We start from the raw sequence: 22,912 nt of genomic DNA, 5'->3' as shown, positions 1-22,912 counted from the left end.
TATTGCAGTGTTTTTCATCACAGCAAAAGAGGAAAGAAGTAAAATGAATATATTATCCATAACTAACATACAGTCATTTAAAATAACTAATTTGAGCTATGTCAGATGATGTAGGATCTCATGAAGTATTGTTGAGTGAGAATAATAAAAGGTAAAAAAAAAAAAAAGGCATGTAATTTCATTTAAAAACAAACCAATAAAAGAAAAAAACATTGTGTGTTTTTGTACGTGCATGTGGATCTATAATAGGATTATGTGTGTGCAGAGAAAAATATGGAAGGATATACACTAGGTTGTTTACATGGTTTGGGGGTAAAGATTCACCAGTGTGCAGGCAATGGCGAAGAAGTGAGGGAATGCTAAGGGAAAAAGTCTGCTCTTAAAAAATAAGGATGCAAATTTACAGATTTATGCATCTATGTAAAATTGTTTACACATAGATTGAGATATAAGGACTTAAGCCAATTTTAAAAATAGTAATAATCCCCTAAATGGGGAGTGACAAATCATGACTTTAAAGAATTTATGCAATTACCTCATTCTGATTGCTGCCTTTGTTAGATGATGGTTTTTACACAGTAAGCAGAACCCGCAGCTACCACCACCTTCACAGCTTCCCACGGGAAGACCACTTGCAAACAGCTAATGCACTGCATTAGCTACCAGCAAGCACAAGTGATACACAACAAAAATTTACTTTATAAAATATAACCATGAAACACTGTTGAGTACACTACTGTTTCAGTTCTTTAGTGGCCAAATACAGTAAATACCGATCACATTTATTATGGTTGGGGAGTTCTGACTAGAATAGATGTTGGCCTCCATCAGCACTTTGTTGAAATCTACCACACACCTGAAGAGAAGCATACTCTTAGGTACAAAAACGTGTCCCCAAACCCTAGTTAGTATAAAAAAAACTATCACGACTGTTCCTCCACCTTAAATAAACTTCCAATTGAGATATATCAGAAGATCCACAGAAAGTGGCAGTGTGCAGAAATAAATCTTACTGGGAATAGATAAAACCATTTTTTCACACTCCATCAGCAACTGTGCCTTAAGTTTCTCTTACTAATCAAATGGGAGTTGAAAGTGTCCTCAGCCACTGCTAGGAGAAACACTATTTCCTAGAAGCCACTATGCTCAAGTTTGTGTGCCGGATACTGTTCTGTGTGCTCTACACGTATCAATACTTTTAATCCTCACAAAAGCCCAGTGGTTCTTAATCCAGGGCAATTTCGCCCCCAGGGGGACAAATGGCAGTATCTGGAGACACTTCTTTTTGTTGCAGCTGGAAAGTAGCTACTGGCATCTAGGAGGCAGCACCAGGTAATTCTGCTAAATCCTGCAACGAGGAGAGCCCCAGACAACACCCCAAATATCACTAGTGCTCAGGCTGAGACACCCTGCAGTGAGGCCATGAGGGAGGTACTACTGTTGTTCCCATTTTTCAGATAAAGAAACCGAGGCACGGAGAAGATAAGTAACTTGGCTAAGGTCAAGATCTCGCAGACGGCAAAGCCGAAATTTGAACCTAATAGTGTAGCTGCTCCAGAGTCTCTCTTCTTATCCTTTCACGAGAAATAAAGATGCTAGTTAGGAAGCTGACCCACAACTTTCTCTCCCCTTCCTAGATATCAGGCTTGTTTGGAAGAATGATGTATCTGTACATTCATTTTAAATTCTGTCTGACCATCAATCCATTCAACGAGTATTCCCTGAGCATCCACTGTGTGCCAGACACTGCTCAGAGCAATTCTAGGTGCATAAGGTCCCTGTCCTTGGGGTACATATGTTCCTCCCTCATATTCATTCCCCCACTGTCCTTATTAGACTCTCACCACCCATGTCTCTTCCCCTTCTAAGATTTTATTTCATTTATTTTTTATTAACATAGACTGTACTAATAGTTTTAGGGGTAGAATTTAGTGATTCATCAGTTGGGGACAACACCCAATACTCATTACTTCCAGCGCCCTCTTCAACACCCCTGACGCAGTTACCCCGTCCTCCACCCACGTCCCCTCCAGCAACCCGCAGTTTGTTTCCTACAGTTAAGAGTCACTTATGGTTTGTCTCCCTCTCTAAGATCCTTTTTTTTCTTTTTTTTTTAAAGTAATCTCTACATCCAATATGGGGCTTGAACCTACAACCTGAGATAGAGTCGCCTGCTCCACACCAAGTGGGCCAGCCAGGTACCCCTCCTGCTTTATTTTTCCTAATAACACACATCATTCCTAATAATATGTTACACATTTGTTTGTCGTTACTGACCTCCCTTACGAATAGAACTCCACGAGAACTCTACATGCAGAATTGAGAGGTCTACCCGGCACACAGTAAGCATTCAATAATTAGGTGTCAAATGACTGGAGAACAAATGTCTTTTCAATCTAACCATTCCCTCATGACAGCCACCTCTCACCTGCACTTCTGCAACTCCCTCTTATTTGGTCTCCCTGCCCCCTTTCCTAGCCTCCTTCAATTTATCTTCTACACTAAAACCAGAATCATCTTTCTAAAATGCAAATCTAATGTCACATCTCTACTCCAAACCCTTTAGTGACCTCCCACTCTTAGGATAAAGTCAGAACTCCTAAAGTGGCTTCTAAGACCCCTGTGAATCTCAAAGTTATGTTCTTACCACTTATCTTCTCAAATTTAATTACTACAGTCATGGAAGTAGCAGTAACAGCTAACATGTATCGAGCACCTGCTGTGTGCCCTGCTGTGTGCCGGGCCCTAATCTAAGGGCATTATATATCCTAGATAATTTACTCCCAAGTTGAGGTAGGAGTTATGTCTATTTTCAGATGGGGAAACTGAAGCACAGAGAAGTAACTGTCCAAGGGCAACTAGTAATTGGTAAGGCCAAGATGTAAACCCAGGTAGTCAGGCTACTGAGCCCTCACTCACATCCATGATCCTATGTTCTCCATACCAATTGTAACAAAAGTCCCTCCGCTCCTCAAATGCACTATTTCACCTGACACCTCCAGGCCTTCACATCTCTCTCTGTGCTAGAACATCCTTCAGGTCACAGCGTAAACATCCCACCCTTTGCAAGGCCTCTCTGTGATGTTCCCCAGCATTGTTTGGATCGCCCTGCCCTGTTCTCCCATGGCACTCTGAATTTTCCATTATAACCCCTGTTCTGCTTTACTATGGTTACTTGTCTGTTCTCACCAGTAAGTTTCAGGCTGCACAAGGACACAGACCATGTCTGTCTTGTTCACACTGTATCCCTAGCATCTGGCCTACACCCTGCAACACATGAGGGGCCAAGGGAACAATTCCACATGGTGCCAGCACCATGAAGCTTTTCCTAACCACCTTGCAAAAGTCACTCGTTGTTTCTCTTAAGAACTCTGCTCATACAACACAAGTTTTATGCATCATATTTTGTCATATAGCTATTAAAAAGCACATATATACATATCATTTTTCTGTATGCTTGTGAAAAGCAGGTTATTGGGGTGCCTGGGTGGCTCAGTTCGTTAAGCGATGGCCTTCAGCTCAGGTCATGATCCTGGAGTCCCAGGATCGAATCCTGCATTGGGATCCCTGCTTGGCGGGAAGCCTGCTTCTCCCTTTGATCTCCTCCATCTAAAGCTCTCTCTCTCTCTCATTCTCTCTCTCAAATAAACAAAATCTTAAAAAAGAAAAAAGAAAAGCAGGTTATCTTATACATTGATAAGAACTCTGAAGTGATATTACAAACTTAGCACTTAAAATACTGTGTACAAGGGATGACTATTATTTCTTGCAACTGCTGATAAATCAACAATATCTCAATTAAAATGCCAATTTAAAAAGTAATTATGGAAAGAAATAGATTGATAAATATATTACTCAGGAGCTTAAAATAACCCCCACTATGTCCTGGTGAAGGACAAACTCTGTGATCTAACATTCAGGGCCCTCAATAATCCAGCTCCTTGTTACCTATTAAACCCAATCTTCTCTTGCAACTACCCTACAGCTCCTTCTTGAATCAAGTGAAAACTTTAGTCTTCCTCACATACCATGCCTAGTCCAGTTTCCACATTCTGTCTTAGGATACTCTTCCTATCTGAATACCATCTGATTAACCCTTTCTTCCTCTGACTCCTCTTGCCTATTCAAACTGCACTCTTCCCCCTACAGTCCAGCCTTAATCTCACCTCCACTGTGAAGTTTCCTTGATCTCACTGACATCTTTTTTTCTTAGGAACTTAATAATCTTCTCTAACCCCTGTACCTCCAATAAGCATATAAATTTCCCGAGTTTCTGAATCATTCCTTCCACTTCTTGGGAATCCCCCAAGAGTACCCATCAGAGTGCTAAATATATGATCAGCAATTAATAAATACTTGCTGATTAAAGTTAGTCTCACACTAGTCACACATATTATCAACCCTCAATCATCCATGCTAACAGGAAAGCCACTGCACAGAAAGACAACCTGCTGGAAGAGTCCAACTATCTTTCAGGGTGGGAGGAATGCCTGTATTTGGATTAAGAACTGTGTACTTGTTTCCAATTTTCCAGAAGTTGCAAAGTTGCCACAAATGGTCTAACTGCACAATTCTTCTCTTGTCAGGGCCCAGAGTCTGCTCAGCTTATCATTCCATACTGGCAAACAACTGTATAACTTTTTCTCATCTGTGACACAAAGATAAAAATAAGCAGAGGTAGTCATATTCTAAACATTTGCTGGTTCACACCTTCTCCTAATAGGGAGATCATTGTTTGGACACAAAAGATCAACTATTCTAACTCTTACTGGGCAAATATCTTATTTGTATCAACAAAATGCTTTTGTAAATAGAACACAGTGACAATACCAATAAGAATTTTGAAAGAGAAGTTTGCCAAAGAAAACCCCTGTGATGATCTACTATTAGGATAATTCAGAATTGATAAAAAGCCAAATTCTTCCCGTAGTCCATAGAGATTTGCCTCGGCCTACAGCTATTTTCCCTAAGTGAGAGTTTCTGAACTAAAATTCTTTTTGGTTTGCTTCTCTTTCTCATCCAACTGGTCAAATTTTCTTATAACAACATATCCACAACTGAAAAGCTAAGTTTCTCAGCCTCAATTTTTGTTTATACCTGGTAGAAGCTACAGTTTTCTCCCAGAAGGATTTTAAAATGTCTGAGCTTATCTCCTGAAAACTCTTCAAATACTTTTAATAAACTAATGGCAACGGTTTTGCGACTAAAAAAATTTCCCGACATCTTCCTCTTTTGGCAGGCTCTGCTGAAATCCCCCTCCCCATAAGGGGGAATCTGAGTAAAAACACTGCCTGCTTCAAGTTCCCTTAGGCAAATTTCCAGCCTCAGTCAAGGCCATGAGGTTAAACATTTCTCAATGACGCAGGCTCCCTCAGAGGGAGGAACAAGAAAAAAAAAATTAGAACTTATTCTTCCCAGTGCAGTAAATCAAGAGGCAATGCCAAGTCCTGAAAAAAAATGAAGTATAAGTTAAACTACATACTGTTTGCTCTGCTAAGGCCCCCCAGGAGGAGCACAGAACTGGGATGAGAGCTGTGGGGTAGAAGAACAGGCAACCACAGAGCCATCAGTCCAGCCAGATCAATAGATAAACCTCTAGGTTCTCTAGGGAATCTCCAGAATATTAATAATGCGTACATTTTGGATCCTGATATAACTTATGATAACTAGAGCAGCTAAAGCAAAGTGACTGCACTGGTGGTGTGGGGTAAGGAAATGGAGTCCTACATGACACAAGTCATCATTCAGGATTCAAATGTGTATTAGGTAGAAGGCGGGGAAAACTAAAGAAAAGAACACTTGGGAAAGGACTATGGGGCTGATCATAGAGAAGGCAAACTCATCTGAGGGGCTAATAGGGCTCTTGGACCTCTGGCCACCTGCAGAGATAAAAGAATGAAATAAAAACAGAACTGATTTATAGATCATAGAACTTTAGAGTTAAAAAGGGTCCAATCCTTGGGCACCTGGGTGGCTCAGCTGATGAAGCATCCAACTCTTGATTTCAGGGTTGTGAATTCAAGCCCCCTGAGCTCTACACTGGGGGTGGAGCCTACTTTGAAAATTTTTTTAAAAAAGGTCTAATCCTTATAAGAAAATGCCAATGAAGAAAATACTGTTAACGTTTGTACAGTGCTTTACTTTTTGTTTGTTTGTTTGTTTAAGATTTTATTTATTTATTTGACAGAGAGATAGCGAGAATAGGAACACAAGCAGGGAGAGCGTGAGAGGGAGAAGTAGGCTTCCCACAGAGCAGGGAACCCGATTCAAGGCTCGAACTCAGGACCCTGGGACAATGATCTGAGCCAAAGGCCGACGAAGGCTCCACAACTGGGCCACCCAGGCACCCCTACAGTGCTTTACTTCTCAAAGTGCTTTCATGCACTTAGTTCTTAAATAAAAACTATCTTATACTTGCTGTGTGCCAGGAACTGGGGATACAGAATTAAGACACCACCCCTGCATTCAAAGAACTTATTTCTAATGATGAGACCCACTAGGAATAACTAGGTAATAGTCACTCTGACGATCTGTACTAGATACAGGGAGAACATAGTTGAAGGAGGACGTCAGTCTGTCTGGGAATGAAAGACCACATGCATCTCAGAAGAGGCAGCCCTTGCTGGGACTTGAAAGAGGAAGAGCTGGTGGGCAGGCAAGCAGAAAAAGAAATGGTCAAGGCAGAGGGAAGATTATATGCAAAGGAACAGAAAATTAAAAGAGCACAGAATGGTCTGGATACTAAAAGCAGTTCAGCGTTGCTGGAGACTCTGAAGTTGGAAGTGATAGAAGATGACTGAATAATTAGTCAGAGGCCGAAGATACGAATATAATAGTTTTAAATTTTACCCCAAAAGAAATGGAAGAAGGGGCTCCTGGGTAGCTCAGTCAGTTAGGAATCCAACTCTTGATTTCAGCTCAGGTCTTGATCTCAGCGACATGAGTTCAAGGCCTGTACTGGGCTCCACACTGCGCATGGACCCTACAAAAGAAAGGAAGAAAGGAAGAAAGAAAGAAAAAAAGGAAGGAAGGAAGGAGGGAGGGAGGGAAGGAATGAAGGCAGGAATAAAAGGAAAGAAAAAAGAAAAGAAAAGAAAGAAAGGAAGAAGAAGGAAGGAAGGAAAGAAGTCTGAGAAGATTAAAAATGATTCGAAGTGATTACTAGAAAAAGCATGTTGGCAGCTCTATGTAGGATAGGCTTGAGAAGAGTCCAACTACAGGCCAGGAGACCAATCCGAAGGCTACTGAAACCACAGTGAGAAACGAGGGGAGTCTGATGAAGGAGAGGGAGACAAAATATGAGAAGTCAAAGCAGAACTAGGATCTACAGAACTCAAGAGACCAAACAGATGAGGAATTGAGAATGACTCCTAATTTTCTGCTTAGGTAACTGGCACCAAGTTAGGAGATGCAGGGGCAGTCTTGGGGAATGGTGACATCGTCTTTTAATATGTAAAAGTCTGAAGTACATGTGAGTCACCCAGATGTCCAGGTAGGAAGAATGAGTGGATTAAATGAACCCAGAGCCCAGGAAGTAAGCTGGGGTTAGAGATACAGATGCAGACATCCTGAGTAAGTGGTAGCTGAAACCACATACTAGGATGAGATTGCTGGGGAGAATGTGCAGACTGAGGAGAAAAAAGGGTCAAGGACTAATCCTGGAAAATACATTTGAGGGACAGGAAGAAGAGAAGACTGCAAAGAGACTGCATAGTACACAGAGAGGCAGAAGGCAAGCTGGAAAAAGAACAGTATCTACAGTTTACCTGCCCAGGATCTGAATACCTTTCTTACTTGGGGGAAATTCCAAGATCGGGGAAGGCAGGCCCTCTTCCTAGTACAGAAACTGAAGAGGAACATCCCTCTCAGCATCTTGGCCTCTAGCTCACAAATATGACCCAAGTCTGGCCAAACAGACCCTCCCATCTAGAACCCTGAAAATTGGGGGAATGATACAAAGGTTGAAAATACAACCAGAAATTATTCATGGCACAGTGGCAAATGTCTATTGGTGGCAGTGCCAGTGGCACCAAGTGTTTGTGGGACATCAGGACAGCAACAGTAGCAGAGAAGGTCCAGTGAGCAGAGCCAGTGAGAGTCCTCAGCAGACTGGTCCCATGACACGTTCTTCTGTGTGCTGCCTCACTCAACTTCTGCTCATTTCTTCTTAAGACTGTGTGGTACACAATACTCTTCCCAAAAATGTATTTTATGCCTAAATTAGTCAAGATTACACAAAGAACCCTGAACACAGAATGAGGAGAGAATATCAAATAGGGTCAAATGGTAAAGAAAGGTCAGGTAAGAGGAAGCCTAAAATGGGCCTCCTGCATAGGCTAACTAGCAGCTCAGCTGGTGATCTTGGGGAAACTGTACGCATGTTATTTCATTCCATCCTTACGACACCTTCTGTGGAAAATAAAGCAAGTACTACATCTTTATTTTAATGATAAAAAAAAAATGAGGCTAAAAGACACTAAGAGGATTGCTTAAGGTCAGAGAGTTCTTACTATCTAATGTTGCCCTCAAGAAAGTTACTTTATGAATCTTCATGAAAGGAAATCTTAAATGTCAATACTAATTCTTTATACCATGTGTCAACTGAAACTGATGATGACCACACAGACTTCTCAATCCTAGACTTCCAGCTTCTGTAATTTTGGTAATATAAGAGGATCTTACTAAAAGCACTAGGATCAATGTAGACAACCACCCAGAAACACACTTCAAGAAGCATAAGTCTCCTTGCCACCAACCTTCCACAGTTCATTTGGGGTGCTGTGGTCACTACTTAAAGAATACATCATCAGCAACAAGAAGTCCTCAAATGAAAGAAGGGATCTTCTATCCCTGACCATGAGAACCACTGTGGGAATGAGAGGCTGAGAGCTTTCAAAAGAAGATGATTATTTCTCAACTTCATTCCTTTGGGATATGTCACAGCCAGGAAGGGAGAAATTGGAAAAAGCAGCTTTCACAAGCTGCCAAATCCATGTCCTAGTCCCAGGGGATAATTAGCCAATAAGGTTTCGTGGAGTTGAGGTAATGCTGGCCGAGGCTAATGTTTTATGGCTGAACATGTAGCCTCTTGATATTCAGCTCCGGGGCTGAAAGGAGGACACCCTGAAAGGCCAAGAAACTCGAACATGTAACACCGCCACTTAGCAATTTGCATCTTAAAAGTGATTTCTGAACTTAAACGACCCATCTTTTTCATGAATAGTTTACAAGAGCATTTGTTAAACTGTAAATTTTCTGAACCTAAATTTCTAAATCTCTTTTACTAGAAAAAGAAAATTTTAAGCACCTTCAACAAACAAAGACAATTTAGAAAGCTTAAAGTAACAAAAGAAAAGAAATCAGAAGAAAGGGAAGTTTTCCAAGAAATAAAGTTTGTTTGTGGGATTTTAATCCCACTACCAGCATACCAAGTTTAAAACGGTCTGACGTCCTTATGAAAACAATTTGTGAGACTGAGACATTAAGCCAAGAGCTTTCCGGAGCACCACATATCTCACCGAAAACTGTCAATCTTCACCTTGAAAGTACTCTGAGATGAAGAAAGCAGTGGGCAGGGAACAGAGCACAGAGACACTAACACTGTTGGTTTGAGCTTGAGCTATTACATTTCAAAATGAACACCTGCCATTTTAATGAAAACTGGGAAGTCCTCTGACTTAAATATGCCACAATGATCTCCCAAAGCCTGAAACAAAACTAGTATATTAAAAAGAAAACATTTAAGTCTCTAACTAATGAGCTGAACCATACAGTGCTCCCAAATATGTACTAGCTCCTTACTCGAAACAGGAAAAAATTTTTGGTTCAACCCCAGACAGACATATACCCAGTGACAGGCATAGAATACTCCCCCTAGTTTATATAGCTCGACATTTCACAAAAATTGAGAATGACTTTTCTCAAAATGAATGAGGGAGAGGGAGAGCTGGTAACCAAAAAAAAGAGTAACCAAAAAAAGATGACCCTCTACATTTTATAAAGGAACCAGAGGGTCCTCCATTAGCAGGATGGTCTGTACTTGCTCTATGAGAAACAGGGTTGGAGCACCTGAATACTGAATGTTCCGGGAGTGGTTTTCTTCTTCCCAGTCTCTCCAGTATTTCATGTTCGTATCAGTCATTCATCAACATATATTTAATCAGTAATTTCGCATCAAGCTAAAGAGATGCTGGATATAAAATAGTAAAACAAAGTTAACAGTAACAGGGGGAGGCTGGCTGGCTCAGTTGGAGGAGCATGGGACACTTCATCTCAGGGTCTATGAGTTCGAGCCCCATTTAGGATATAGCGATCACTTCAATAAATAAAAAAAATTAAAAGCAAAAAAAGAGTAACAGGCAGATACATTCTTCACAGAGTTGATAATCTACTGAGGGAAATACACACTGAACAAAAGAATCCCATAAATAAACATATAATCTCAAAGTATACGTACATGAAGAATGAGAAAAAATGAAAATAACCAGAGGGGAATGGGGGGAGGTGGCTGAAAAGGGGAGGAGGAGCAGGGCATTCTCGGAGACCTATGGATAATAGGATAATAAATAAAGCAGATGGGAAATAGGAGAGAGAGAAGGAAGGAAAGGTAGATAAAACCCAGAAAGCCAAAGGGAAAAGCGTGGTAGAGAGGGTGATTAAGGAGGTAAGCTGGTAAAACTAAGCACACTGGGAAACTTACTATTCCAAGAGTACGAGTGTTGACTGCAGAACTGGATATTACCTAAGCTCTTACTCTAAACTACCTAAGATGAAATATGATCCCTATGCAAGTGGGGACCTTGTGTTTTACAGGGTTCTCAAACACCTTTCAAGTAATACCTGGAAAATTCTATGGGTACATCAAAAATATACTTCTTTTTCAAATTAATCAAGGTTTTTCTAAAAACATTCACCCTGCCACGTTAGTTGGGATTAAACATAAAGTTAGCAACACTGAGTGAGTTGACCAAAAGCCTAACTGCAAGGGATCTTCAGGATAAAGTTAATGGAAAAGAATAAAAAATAAAAATAAAGTTAATGGAAGAATATTTACAAACATCTCAAGGACAGACTTCAGCAGACGTAAAACTCACCTTTTAAGAAGTCCTAAAAGCTCTGTACTACAGAGCTCAGCAGGAAAGGGAGAAGGAGGCAAGGGACCTTTTTCTTAACAGAGCCAACAAGGACCTTCACATGGAAAATGTTCCTACTCTAAAGATACACAGGTTTAAATTTACTTCCTATCCACAGAAACTATTCGCTACATCGGAAAAAATTTCTAATGCACATTTATGGCAAGACACTCGAGGTTTTGCTTAGTTTCAAACACATGACACTAGTTTTTGGCCATGGGTAGAAGAGTCAGAAATCTTACTATGCTGTAATACAAAACAGCATCCTTTCCAATCTTCGTGAACAGGTACAAGACTCACTGTTAAAAGCACAGAAACTTTCTAAATAGGGTTAACTGTAGAGAAAAGGTCATCCCTATGCAGAAAGGAAGTCGAGGGCAACAGAATTTAAGACAAGCATTACGGGGCGCCTGGGTGGCTTAGTCGGTTACTCATCTGCCTTTGGCTCAGGTCATGATCTCAGGGTCCTGGGATCGAGCTCTGTGGCTGGTTCCCTGCTCAGTGGGGAGTCCGCTTCTCTCTCTCCCTCTGCCCTCCCCTTCCCTCACTCACGCTCTCAAATAAATAAAAATCTCTTCAAAAAAAAAAATACAAGTATTATAAAAGACAAGGAGGTTAAAGGTTTTTTGTTGTTGTTTTTAATGGTTATGTCACAGAATTCTGGGAAGAGGGATAAGGAAGGAAGAGAAGGGGGCAAAAAATATAGGTAGGCCAAGTACTCCAAGAACAGGACAAAGGAACTTAGATAAGTTGGGTAGGCTGTCAGGAGATACTATATACACTTGGAGGATAAAAGGATTTGAAACTCCCGTGGAAAACAATATAATGTGATAAAGAGCAGAGTTTCTAAAGCCAGACCACCTAGGTGCAATCTAAGCTCTACCACTTACCAGGTGTGTGGCACTGACCGAGTTCCTTATCCACTTTGCCCCTCAATTTCAGTATCTGTAAAATGGGATAGTAAGAGCATCCATCTTACATAGTTGCTGCAAACATTAAAAGAGTTAATATATGTAAGGAGCCTGGAACACTGTGGCACATGGTAAATCCTACTTGAGTGCTGGCTACTATTATGTTATTTTAAATATATTTTCATGTTTTTGTTGGAATTCTCACAAAATCCACTTAGAATTCCATACTCTAGAAATATGCCTCTGAATGTTTTGGGATTTGTCTTTGCATTTTCCTGTTTGGTCTCTACTAGTTTCTAATGGCTCATTTTTATTTTATTTTTTTAAAGATTTATTTATTTATTTGACAGATCACAAGTAGGCAGAGAGGGGGGTGGGAAGCAGGCTCCCCGCCAAGCAGAGAGCCCGATGCGGGGCTCGATCCCAGGACCCTGGGATCATGACCTGAGCCGAAGGCAGAGGTCTTAATCCACTGAGCCACCCAGGCGCCCCAACTAATGGTTCATTTTTAAAATATAAGGCTGTCTCACAGCAATCAGGCAAGAAAAAGAAACAAAAGGCATCCAAATCCATTAAGAAAAAAGTAAAACTCACTATTTGCAGATAGCATGATACTACAGAAAGAAACCCTACAGACTCCACCAAAAAACTATTAGAACTGATAAATTAATTCAGTAAGGTCACAGGATACAAAATCAATATACAGACATCTGTTGCATTTCTATACACTAATAATGACGTAGCAGAAAGAGAAATAAAGAAAAAATCTCATTTACACGTGCACCAAAAATAATAAAATACCTCGGAAGGAACTGAACCAAGGAGGTGAAAGATCTGTACTCTGGAAATTATAAAATACCGATGAAAGAAACTAAAGATGACACAAATGGAAAGATATTCCATGCTCGTGGATTAGGAAAACAAATCCTATTAAAATGTCCATACTACCCAAAGCAATCTACAGATTTAGTGCAATCCTTACCAAAATACCAACATTCTTCACAGAACTAGAACAAATAATCCAGAAATTTGTATGGAACCTTTAGCCAGAATAGCTAAAGCAATCTTGAAAAAGAAAAACAAAACTGGAGGTATCACAATCTCAGATTTCAAGATACACTATAAAGCTGCAGTAACTAAAATAATATGGGGGCACGTAGGTGGCTCAGTTGGTTAAGCATCTGCCTTTGGCTCAGGTCATGATCCTGGGGTCCTGGGATGGAGACTCACATTGGGAAGCCTGCTTCTTTGGGGAAGCCTGCTTCTCCCTCTCCCTCTGCCTGCTGCTCTTCCTGCTTGTGCTTCTCTCTGTCAAATAAACAAATAAATAAATAAAATCTTCTTAAAAAATGAAAAAAAAGGGACGCCTGGGTGGCTCAGTTGGTTGGGCAGCTGCCTTCGGCTCAGGTCATGATCCCAGCATCCTGGGATTGAGTCCCACATCGGGCTCCTTGCTCAGCAGGGAGCCTGCTTCTCTCTCTGCCTCTGCCTGCCATTCTGTGTGCCTGTGCTCGCTCTCTCCCCCTCTCTCTCTGATAAATAAATAAAGTCTTAAAAAAAGAAAAAAAAAAGTATGGTCCTGGCACAAAAACAGAGGCGTAGATCAATGGAACAGAATACAGAGCTCAGAAATAAATTGACAACCATATGGTCTATTAATCTTCAACAAAGGAGGCAAGAATGCAAAGGGAGTGGTATCAAATAAAGACTTGACAGGGCCCTGAGCCACTGCTGGTTTGAGGAAAAAAAAAAAAAGAATATGCGATGGGAACAAGATAGTCTCTTCCACAAAAGGCGTTGAGAAACCTGGACAGCTACAAGCAAAATAATGAAACTGGACCACTTTCTTACACCATACACAAAAATAAACTCAAAATGGACTAAAGACCTAAATGTGAGACCTGAAACTATAAAAACCCTAAAAGAGCAATTTCTCAGTAATTTCTCTGACATCAGCCAGAGCAACATTTTTCTAAATATGTCTAAGGTAAGGGAAACAAAAGCAAAAATAAACTATTGGGACTACATAAAAATAAAAAGCTTCTGCACAGAAAAGGAAACAACCAATAAAACTAAAAGACAACCTGTTGAATGGGAGAAGATATTTGCAAATGACATCTCCAATAAGGAGTTAGTATCCGAAATATGTTAAAAAAAAAAAAACAACTTATAAAACTAAACACCCAAATAATCCTATTAAAAAATGGGCAGAAAACACAAACAGACATTTTTCCAAAGAAGACATGCAGATGGCCAACAGAAAAATGAAAAGAGGCTCCCTATCACTAATATCAGGAAAATGCAAATCAAAACCACAATGAGGCAGCACCTCACACCTGTCAGAATGGCTAAAATCAAAACACAAGATGTAACAAGTGTTGGCGAGGAGGTGGAAAAAAAGGATCCCTCTGTTTGCACTGTTGGTGGGAATGCAAACTGTGCAGCCACTGTGGAAAACAGTATGAGGTTACTCAAAAAATTAAAAATAGAATCACCCTATAATCCAGTAATCACACTACTGGATATTTACCCAAAGAATACAAAAACACTAATTCGAAATGATATATGTACCCCTATGTTTATTGCAGCATATTAAAAAATAGCCCAATTATGAATGCAAGCATCCACTGACAGACGAATGGATAAAGAGGATGTGGTATACATAGATACAGTGGAATATTAGCTGTATAAAAGAACAGAACCTTGCCATTTGCAACATCATATATGGATCTAGAGGGTTCAATGCTGAGTCAAATAGGTCAGAGAGAGAGAAATACTGTATGACTTCACTCATATGTGGAATCTAAGAAGCAAAACAAAGGGGAAAAAAGGACAAATAAAAAAATGGGCTCTTAAGTACAGAAAACTGGAGGTTCCCAGAGGGGAGGCTGACAGAGGGATGGGTCAAACAGGTGAAGGGGGTGAAGAGTACACTTCCCATGATGAGCATGGACTAATGTATAGAATTGCTCAATCACTGTGATGTACACCTGAAGCTAATGTAACACTGTACGTTAACTGTACTGGAATTAGAAAAAAAATATATATGGCTATCTTGGTTATGTTTAAGGGAAATAATAGAAGATCTGTCCACCTGTAGGGCAGAATTTTCAATAGGAAACACTCTTCCCAGGGTTAGGTACTGTCAGGCCCAAGAACTGAGTGAGGGCAGGGGAAGGAAACCTCAGGCAGAAAATTCAGAAACCAACTAACAAAGCTGGTTTTTCTAACTTAGAAATTATCTCCCAAAACTGTTCCCTTGAAGGGTTTTGTGCAATATAGCACATTTCCTCACAACAGATCAGGGGCTGGGAGACAGGGATGGGTGCAAGTTGGAAAGAAGTTCACACACTTGTTCGGTTTTATTTTAAGCATTACCTAGCTGTGCTACCAACTATTCTCCTTTTGCTTACTTCCTTCAAGAGTGATTTTAACTCCAATCTCCTGGTGCCCAAATTAGCTCTGGGTACTCCAGAGTAGAGGTGAAAGGCAATCAATCTGGTATGTTATACCCAACGGAACATTCTTCTGTTGCACATAAAAGGAAAACAGCAGTACAAACCAACAGAATGTTCCATAAACTTAACAAAAATTACAACAATTACACCCACTCATACTTTTGAAAAGAGGAGCAACAGAATCATACTAATTCAAAGCACAAGAGTGTAGTATGACTGCAACAGATCAATCTAATTTCACTTTGTAAATTGACTAGGTGGAAAAGAGTAAGAGAAATTAGCAACAGAAGTCAGAGTCCTTGGGTTAATTTTCCTAACAGTTGTTAAGCCTTGCATTATAAGAGATAAGCTAAAGATCACTTAAAGCTTATAACAATTAGAGATAATTTTGTAAGTTTTAAAAATCAATTTTAGTTTAATTTAGATATAATAAACTTCGCCCATTTTAAGCATGCAGTTCAATGCGTTTTAACAAAATGCATACACCTGCACAACTACTATGACAATAAAGACATACAACATTTTCAGCCCCTCAAGTTCTCTTATACCCTTTTGCAGTTAACTTCTCTACTTCCGGCCCCAAGCAACAACTGATCTGCTGTCTGACACTCCAGAGAAACCTGCGTTTTTTTCTTATACAATTTTTAAAATTGAGACAGAATTCACATACCACTCAATTCACATATTCAAAGTGTATAATCCAGCAGTTTCTAGTACACTCTCAAAGGTGTGCAACCATCACTGTCTAATTCTAGAACATTTTCATTACCTCCCCACAAACCCCTTCTCCGTTAGCAGCCAGCCAAACCCCATCCCATCCCCCCAACACCAGGCCCTGACAACCAATGGTATATTTTCTCTATGAATTTGCCTATTCTGGACATTTCATATAAGCGCAATTTTATAGTACGTGGCCTTTTATGTCTCTCTTCTTTCATTTGGCATAGTATTTCCAAGGTTCACCCATTTTATAGACTTTATCTGTACTTAATTCCTTTTTATGGCTGAGTAACATTCCATTGTAAAGATCTAGCACATTCTGTTTATCCATTTATCGACTGATGGACACTTGTGTTGTTTCCATATTTGGCTAACACCACTACAAGTTTTTGTGCAGATGAATGTATTCAGTTTTCTTGAGTACACATCTAGGAGTGGAAGTGCTGGGTCACAGGGTAATTCTATGCTTAATTTTTTGAAAAGCTGCCAAACTGTCTGCATTTTTCAAGTAAACTTTCTATGTTGAAGTAATTATAGATTCATATGCAGTTACAAAAAATAATACAGAGAGACCCCATGTTTCCTTTGCCCAGTCCCCTCTAATGACAACTTCCTGCAAAACTATAGTGCAACATTACAACTAGGATACTGACATTGACAGAGTCAAGATACAGAAGAGGCAAGATACAGAACATTTCCAACACTACAAGGGTTCCTCATGCTGACCTTTTATAACCACATCTACTTTCCACCCGGTCTTTAGCCCCTGACGACCATCAATCTGTTTTCCCTATCCATAATTTTATCATTTCAAAAATGTCATACAAATGGAATCATACAATACATAACCTTTGGAATTGGTTTTTTCACTCAGCATAACTCTCTGGACAATCACCAAGGGTGTTTTATGTATCAATAGTTGGTCTATTATTATTATTATTATTATTATTACTGAAAAGGATACTAGAGTCTGCATTTTTAAGAATATTATATAAATGCTATAAGCCAGTATGTACTCATTTGAGTACAGCTTCTTACATTCAGCATGTTTTTTAAATTTGTCCATGTTTTAGAATATATCAGTAGTTTGTTCATTTTTATTGCTACTAATTTTTCACTTTATGGATATACCACAATTTATCCATTCATCTGTTGATGGACATCTATGTTCTTTCCAGTTTGGAATCACTAAAAATAAAGCTGATATCAACCTTCATGTGCAAATGTGAATGTTTCCATTTCTCTTGGGAAAAGACTTAGGAGTAGAACTGCTGCGTCATGTAATAAATACGTTTAACTTTGTAAGAAATGCCAAATTTCTTTTCCAAAGTGTTTTCCAAAAGTGATTATACCATTTTATATTTCACCAGCAGTGTATGAACTCCCATTGCTCTGTAGCCTTGTCAAGACTTAGTATTGCCAGTCTTTTTAATTTTAATCATTATAGTGGGTAGGTACTGGTGTCTCACTGTGGTTTTATTTTATTTATTTATTTTTAAAGATTTTATTTATTTATTTGACAGATAGAGATCACAAGTAGGCAGAGAGGCAGGTAGAGAAAGGAGGAAGCAGGCTTTCCGCCAAACAGAGAACCCTATGCCCCCCATGCCCCAGGACCCTGGGATCATGACCTGAGCCAAAGGCAGAGGCTTTAACCCACTGAGCCACCTAGGCACCCCTCACTGTGGTTTTAATTTGCATTTCCCTGATGGTCAATGATGTAGAGCATCTTTTCATATGCTTATTGACCATTTCCATATTTTCTGAAGTGTCTGATCAAGTCTTTTCCCATTTTCTTTTTTTTAATATTTTATTTATTTATTTGACAGACCGAGATCACAAGTAGGCAGATAGGCAGACAAAGAGAGAGAGAGAGGAGGAAGCAGGATCCCCGCAGAGCAGAGAGCCCGATGCGGAACTCGATCCCAGGACCCTGAGATCACGACCTGAGCCAAAGGCAGAGGTTTAACCCAATGAGCCACCCAGGCGCCCCCTTTTCCCATTTTCTTTCTTTTTGGGGGGGGGCGGGGTGCAGAGGTTATCTTGTTATTTGAGTTCTAAGAATTCTACAAGTCCTTTGACAGACGCACCTAAATATTTTCTCCCATTCTATAGCGTGTCTTTTAATTTTCTCAACAATGTACAAAATGGAATTAAACAAAAATTAAAAAGTATTTAAACCTGATAAAGTCCAATTTAAGAGTTTTTCTTTTGGGGCGCTTGGATGGCTCAGTGGGTTAAAGCCTCTGCCTTCAGCTCAGGTCAAGATCCTGGGGTCCTGGGATCAAGCCCCCCATCAGGTTCTCTGCTCAGCGGGGAGCCTGCTTCCTCCTCTCTCTCTGCCTGCTTCTCTGCCTATTTGTGATCTCTGTCAAATAAATAAATAAAATATTTAAAAACAAAAGAGTTTTTCTTTTATAGTTCATACCTTTTGTGTCCTTTAGCTTTCACATTTAGGCCTATGACCCATTTGAAGTGAATTTTTGCATATGGTATGGGAAAAGGATCAATGTGAGAGGAGTACAGTTAGCCCAGTTCTTTCAGGATTCTTTGTTGAAAAGTTTCCTTTCCTGATTCATAGACTTGTATTTAAATAAGAGATATAAAGAAAAATAACATTACTTTTAAATACTCAAAACCACTGTCATCTCAGCAGAACAGGCGATTACCACACCTTCCCCCACACTCCTGTGCCTTCCCACTTCAGGGAGCACAGGTCTATTGCAGCAAGCTCACCTGCTTCAGAGAAGAAGCAGTTTAACTTCCAGACAAGTAACATCTTCTTCTGAAGCTATTCATGAGCTCACAAAAAGGAAAGGAGACATTAGCCCCCACCATTTCCCCACAATGTTGTGAGGCATATTAGATATATTCTCATAACTGTTCAGTATGATTTCAACCAACATCAACAGAAACAACTAGCAGTATAGCTTTCAGCAACACAGAGGGGTAGCACAGGCGGTATCAAGAACAGCGCTCTGAAAGTCAGGACATGGGGAACCCAAGCTATGTGATCTAGGTAAGTCGCTTAACATTCTTAGCTCCCAGTTTGCTCATCTGTAAAATGAAGAATCATCTCTTAAGATCCCTTTTCAGGTAAACATTCTAGAATGCCAAGGAGAAACCTATTTGTTCTTTCTCTCAAAAGTCAAGGAAAAATGGCTAAGAAAGTGGCAAACTGTGAACATTCTCAGATGCAGAATACTGTACTAGAAGCAAGTTTTCTGGGGCGCCTGGGTGGCTCAGTGGGTTAAGCTGCTGCCTTCGGCTCAGGTCATGATCTCAGGGTCCTGGGATCGAGCCCTACATGGGGCTCTCTGCTCAGCAGGGAGCCTGCTTCCTCCTTTCTCTCTGCCTGCCTCTCTGCCTGCTTGTCATCTCTCTCTGTCAAATAAATAAATAAAATCTTAAAAAAAAAAAAAAAGAAGCAAGTTTTCTTCTTCTTCTTTTTTTGTTTCCTATTTTATCCAATGCTTTCATACTAATTACACAACATACAATTTTTTCAACCACTGCATTATCATCTTCTCATTTTTATCATTTTGAACAGTGCTTCCTATCCAGGAAATACACCAACAAGTCAAAGTCAATAAAAATGTCTGTTGAAACAATACTTCTCAACTTTGACATGCACCTAAAGACACTGTTCAAATGAGGCTTTGGACTGGGGGGTCTGAGACTGTGCATTCCCTAACAAGCTCCCAGGTGATAAAGATGCTGCTAGTCCTCGGAACACACTTTGAGTAACAAGGTGTTAGAAGACGGAGGTCATGGTTTCTGTTTGGGCAGCCTAATTAATGTTAACACTGTAAGTTTCAATACTCTCTACGCAACCAAATATTTTATAAATTAGTCTTACAGCACTGATTTGAGAAATATAATTTAACTGATTCTCAAAAGAGTAAACTAAGATAACGGTTCACAAAATCAAAATCCATTCAATTAACATTTTAATTCTTCATCAAGGGCTCCAGGTCCTATTTACAAGATAAAGATGAGGCAACAGGCGTTTTGCCTTTCTGATAAAGAACAGATATTGTCAAGAGGATTTCACATGTACCCTAGGGTCAAAGAACAAAATACATAATGAAGATGTGCTATCAAATAATTAAAACATTTTATGCTAATGCCATTATTAAATGCCTAGAGAACTCAGATTCTTCTTACCATCAAAAACAAAAAAATGGGGGCGCCTGGGTGGCTCAGTGGGTTAAGCCGCTGCCTTCGGCTCAGGTCATGATCCCAGGGTTCTGGGATCGAGCCCCGCATCGGGCTCTCTGCTCAGCCGGGAGCCTGCTTCCTCCTCTCTCTGCCTGCCTCTCTGCCTGCTTGTGATCTCTCTCTGTCAAATAAATAAATAAAAAAAAAATATTAAAAAAAAAAAAAAAAAAAAAAAAAAAACAAAAAACAAAAAAATGACTTAGTGTGTTTTTGGTTTATAAAAACTTCAGAAAGGTTCAGCAAATTGAGAGTAATTAAGCATACACAAGAAGGATCTATAGCTCTGCCAAGAACATGGTCTAATATAAACACTGCAAAGATCAATTTCAATAAATCTTACAAAATAGAAACAAAGACAAAAAATGTAAAAAGGATTTATACAAAGTAGACTGGTCACAAGGAACAGTATAATGGGATGGAGTGCCTCCTCAGCATGCATTGTTTGGTCAATGCAGTGCTCTGACTTCAGAAGTCCCAAATTAACAGTTTCAGCTCCAAATCCAAGATATTACACTTTCAGCCATTTTCTTCCTCTTATAACTAACTGTACCTACATGTACACACACACACACACACACACACACTTAAATATGGCTTTTATCTAAATACAACAGAAATGTATGCTTATGATAGAAAATCACATAGAGGAAAACAAAGACAAAAAAGACCCTTATGAAATCTTATTACTCAGCAACAGCTACTAATATTCTAGTATATATCCTTACATCCATTTTTTAAGGATTAAATGGATAAACAGTAAATATTTTCCCACATCTTTAAATAATCTCATGACTACATTAGTTTCCAATCACATGGGTACACTGTAAGTTATTTAACCAATCTCCTACTGTTAAAATTTTGGTTTCTGTTTGTTTTAGGTTTTTTTACTACTATAAATAATACTGCTATAAACATCCTTATACATAAATCTTATATCTTCTATAATTTCCTAAGAACAAATTCCCAGAAGTCTTTCAAGGTTAAAGAAGAAGCATTTTTTTTAAAAGTTCCTGAGAGTTGCCAAATGTCAAACATTTGTAGCACGTTGTCAGAATGTACAGGAAGAAATAAAAAACTATCTGCATTTAAAAGTATTCAAAATCCCAACAACAAAAGACAAAAATAACCACAATAACATAAAAACATAAAGCACTTACTATATGCCAGAACCTTTATAACCATTTTACATATATTAACTCATTTAATACTTATAACAACTATCTAGGGTTGGCACAATTACTGTTGCCATTATCATTATTATTATTACTATTTTATAGATGAAATAGCAGGCACAGGGAAGCTAAGTAATTTGTCCAAAGTCACACAGTTTATTAGTGGCAGAGCTAAGAAACCTGGGTTCCAAAGTCTTAACTCTTAACTCTCAAACACTATACCTACTCTTCTTGAACTCTGATGTCACAATTCCTTTACCCTCTTATAGTTACTGAGAACTTCAAAGAGCTTTTATGTGGATTATATCCATCAGTATATTTCAGGTAAGAAATTAAAACTGAAAAAATTTTAAATATTTGTTACTTCTTTACAAAATTTTTAAAAGATTTATTTTTATTTGAGGTGGGGTGGGGGGAGAAGGAGCAGAGGGAGAAGGACGAGTAGACTTCATGCTGAGCTCAGACCCCAAAACAGGGCTCGAGGATCCCGAGATCATGCATGAACCAAAATCAAGAGTCAGATGCTTAACTGACTGAGCCACAGGGAGCCCCTGAAATATTTATTATTTCTTTAAAAAATAACAAATAACCTACTACGTTGACATGCTTCTATGAAAAATATGATGATTTTCCAAACCGAGAAAAAGTAGTAAAAAGAGTACAACCGTTTTACCATTTTTGCAAATCTCTCTAATGTATAATTTACTAAAAGACAGCTGAATTTTCCTATATACTGCATTCAACCTGTTGAAATACATCATGTAGTTCTGAAAAACTACAGTGTTCACTCATGAGGACAACGTACAGGTAAATAGTATTTTAATATAAATATATAAAAAGCCGCCTTCTTGCACCTACAGAAAAGGTCTCAGGGACACCTAGGGGTTTCCCAGACCACACTCGGAGAACTACTGCACCAGTTAGTATAGTGCCTACTACACGAAACCGGTGAAAGGCCTGGTCTCAGGAACGTATCTGCCTAAGGGCACTCACGGAAGGCCCAAGTAAGTGACGTCTCCACAAAGACCTGAAGGAAGTGAGGGAGCAAGCCAAGAGGCTACCCAGTAAAAAGTGCCCCAAGTGCAAGGACTATCATCAAGTACTGAAGCCCTGAAACAGGAGCATTCCCTAAGGTATGCAGGGACAGCGAAGAGAGTGGTAAGGCTTGGACAGGTCAAGCGAGGGAAGAGGAATAAATGCGGTCTGAGAGTTACAGAGCCGCGGACAGATCACATAGACTCTGCAGGCACTACAAGGACTTGGGCTTTTCCTGCGAATGAGAACCACTAGAAGGTTTT

At 39.5% G+C, this 22,912-nt stretch overlaps 1 protein-coding gene across 5 annotated transcripts in view; it reads right to left on the bottom strand.

Annotated features, from left to right (window-relative positions):
• The window catches only part of MRTFA (myocardin related transcription factor A), a 162,596-nt gene that overhangs the window by 70,140 nt on the left and 69,544 nt on the right, over positions 1 to 22,912 (bottom strand). The window contains exon 2 of one of the 5 annotated variants that reach the window (XM_059401943.1): positions 12,023 to 12,077. The exons of 3 other annotated variants lie outside the window; for them this stretch is intronic. In XM_059401943.1, the coding sequence (XP_059257926.1) occupies positions 12,023 to 12,077 (55 nt within the window). Of the gene's footprint in view, positions 1 to 12,022; positions 12,078 to 13,273; positions 13,347 to 22,912 lie in introns of those variants that run through there. One more of the 5 variants, XM_059401945.1, reaches the window with a different exon arrangement.

Source organism: Mustela nigripes, chromosome 6 (assembly GCF_022355385.1).
Source record: "Mustela nigripes isolate SB6536 chromosome 6, MUSNIG.SB6536, whole genome shotgun sequence".
Lineage (NCBI taxonomy): Eukaryota > Metazoa > Chordata > Mammalia > Carnivora > Mustelidae > Mustela > Mustela nigripes.
The sequence above is the reverse complement of the archived record's forward strand: the minus strand, read 5'-3'. Positions and strand labels throughout refer to the sequence as shown.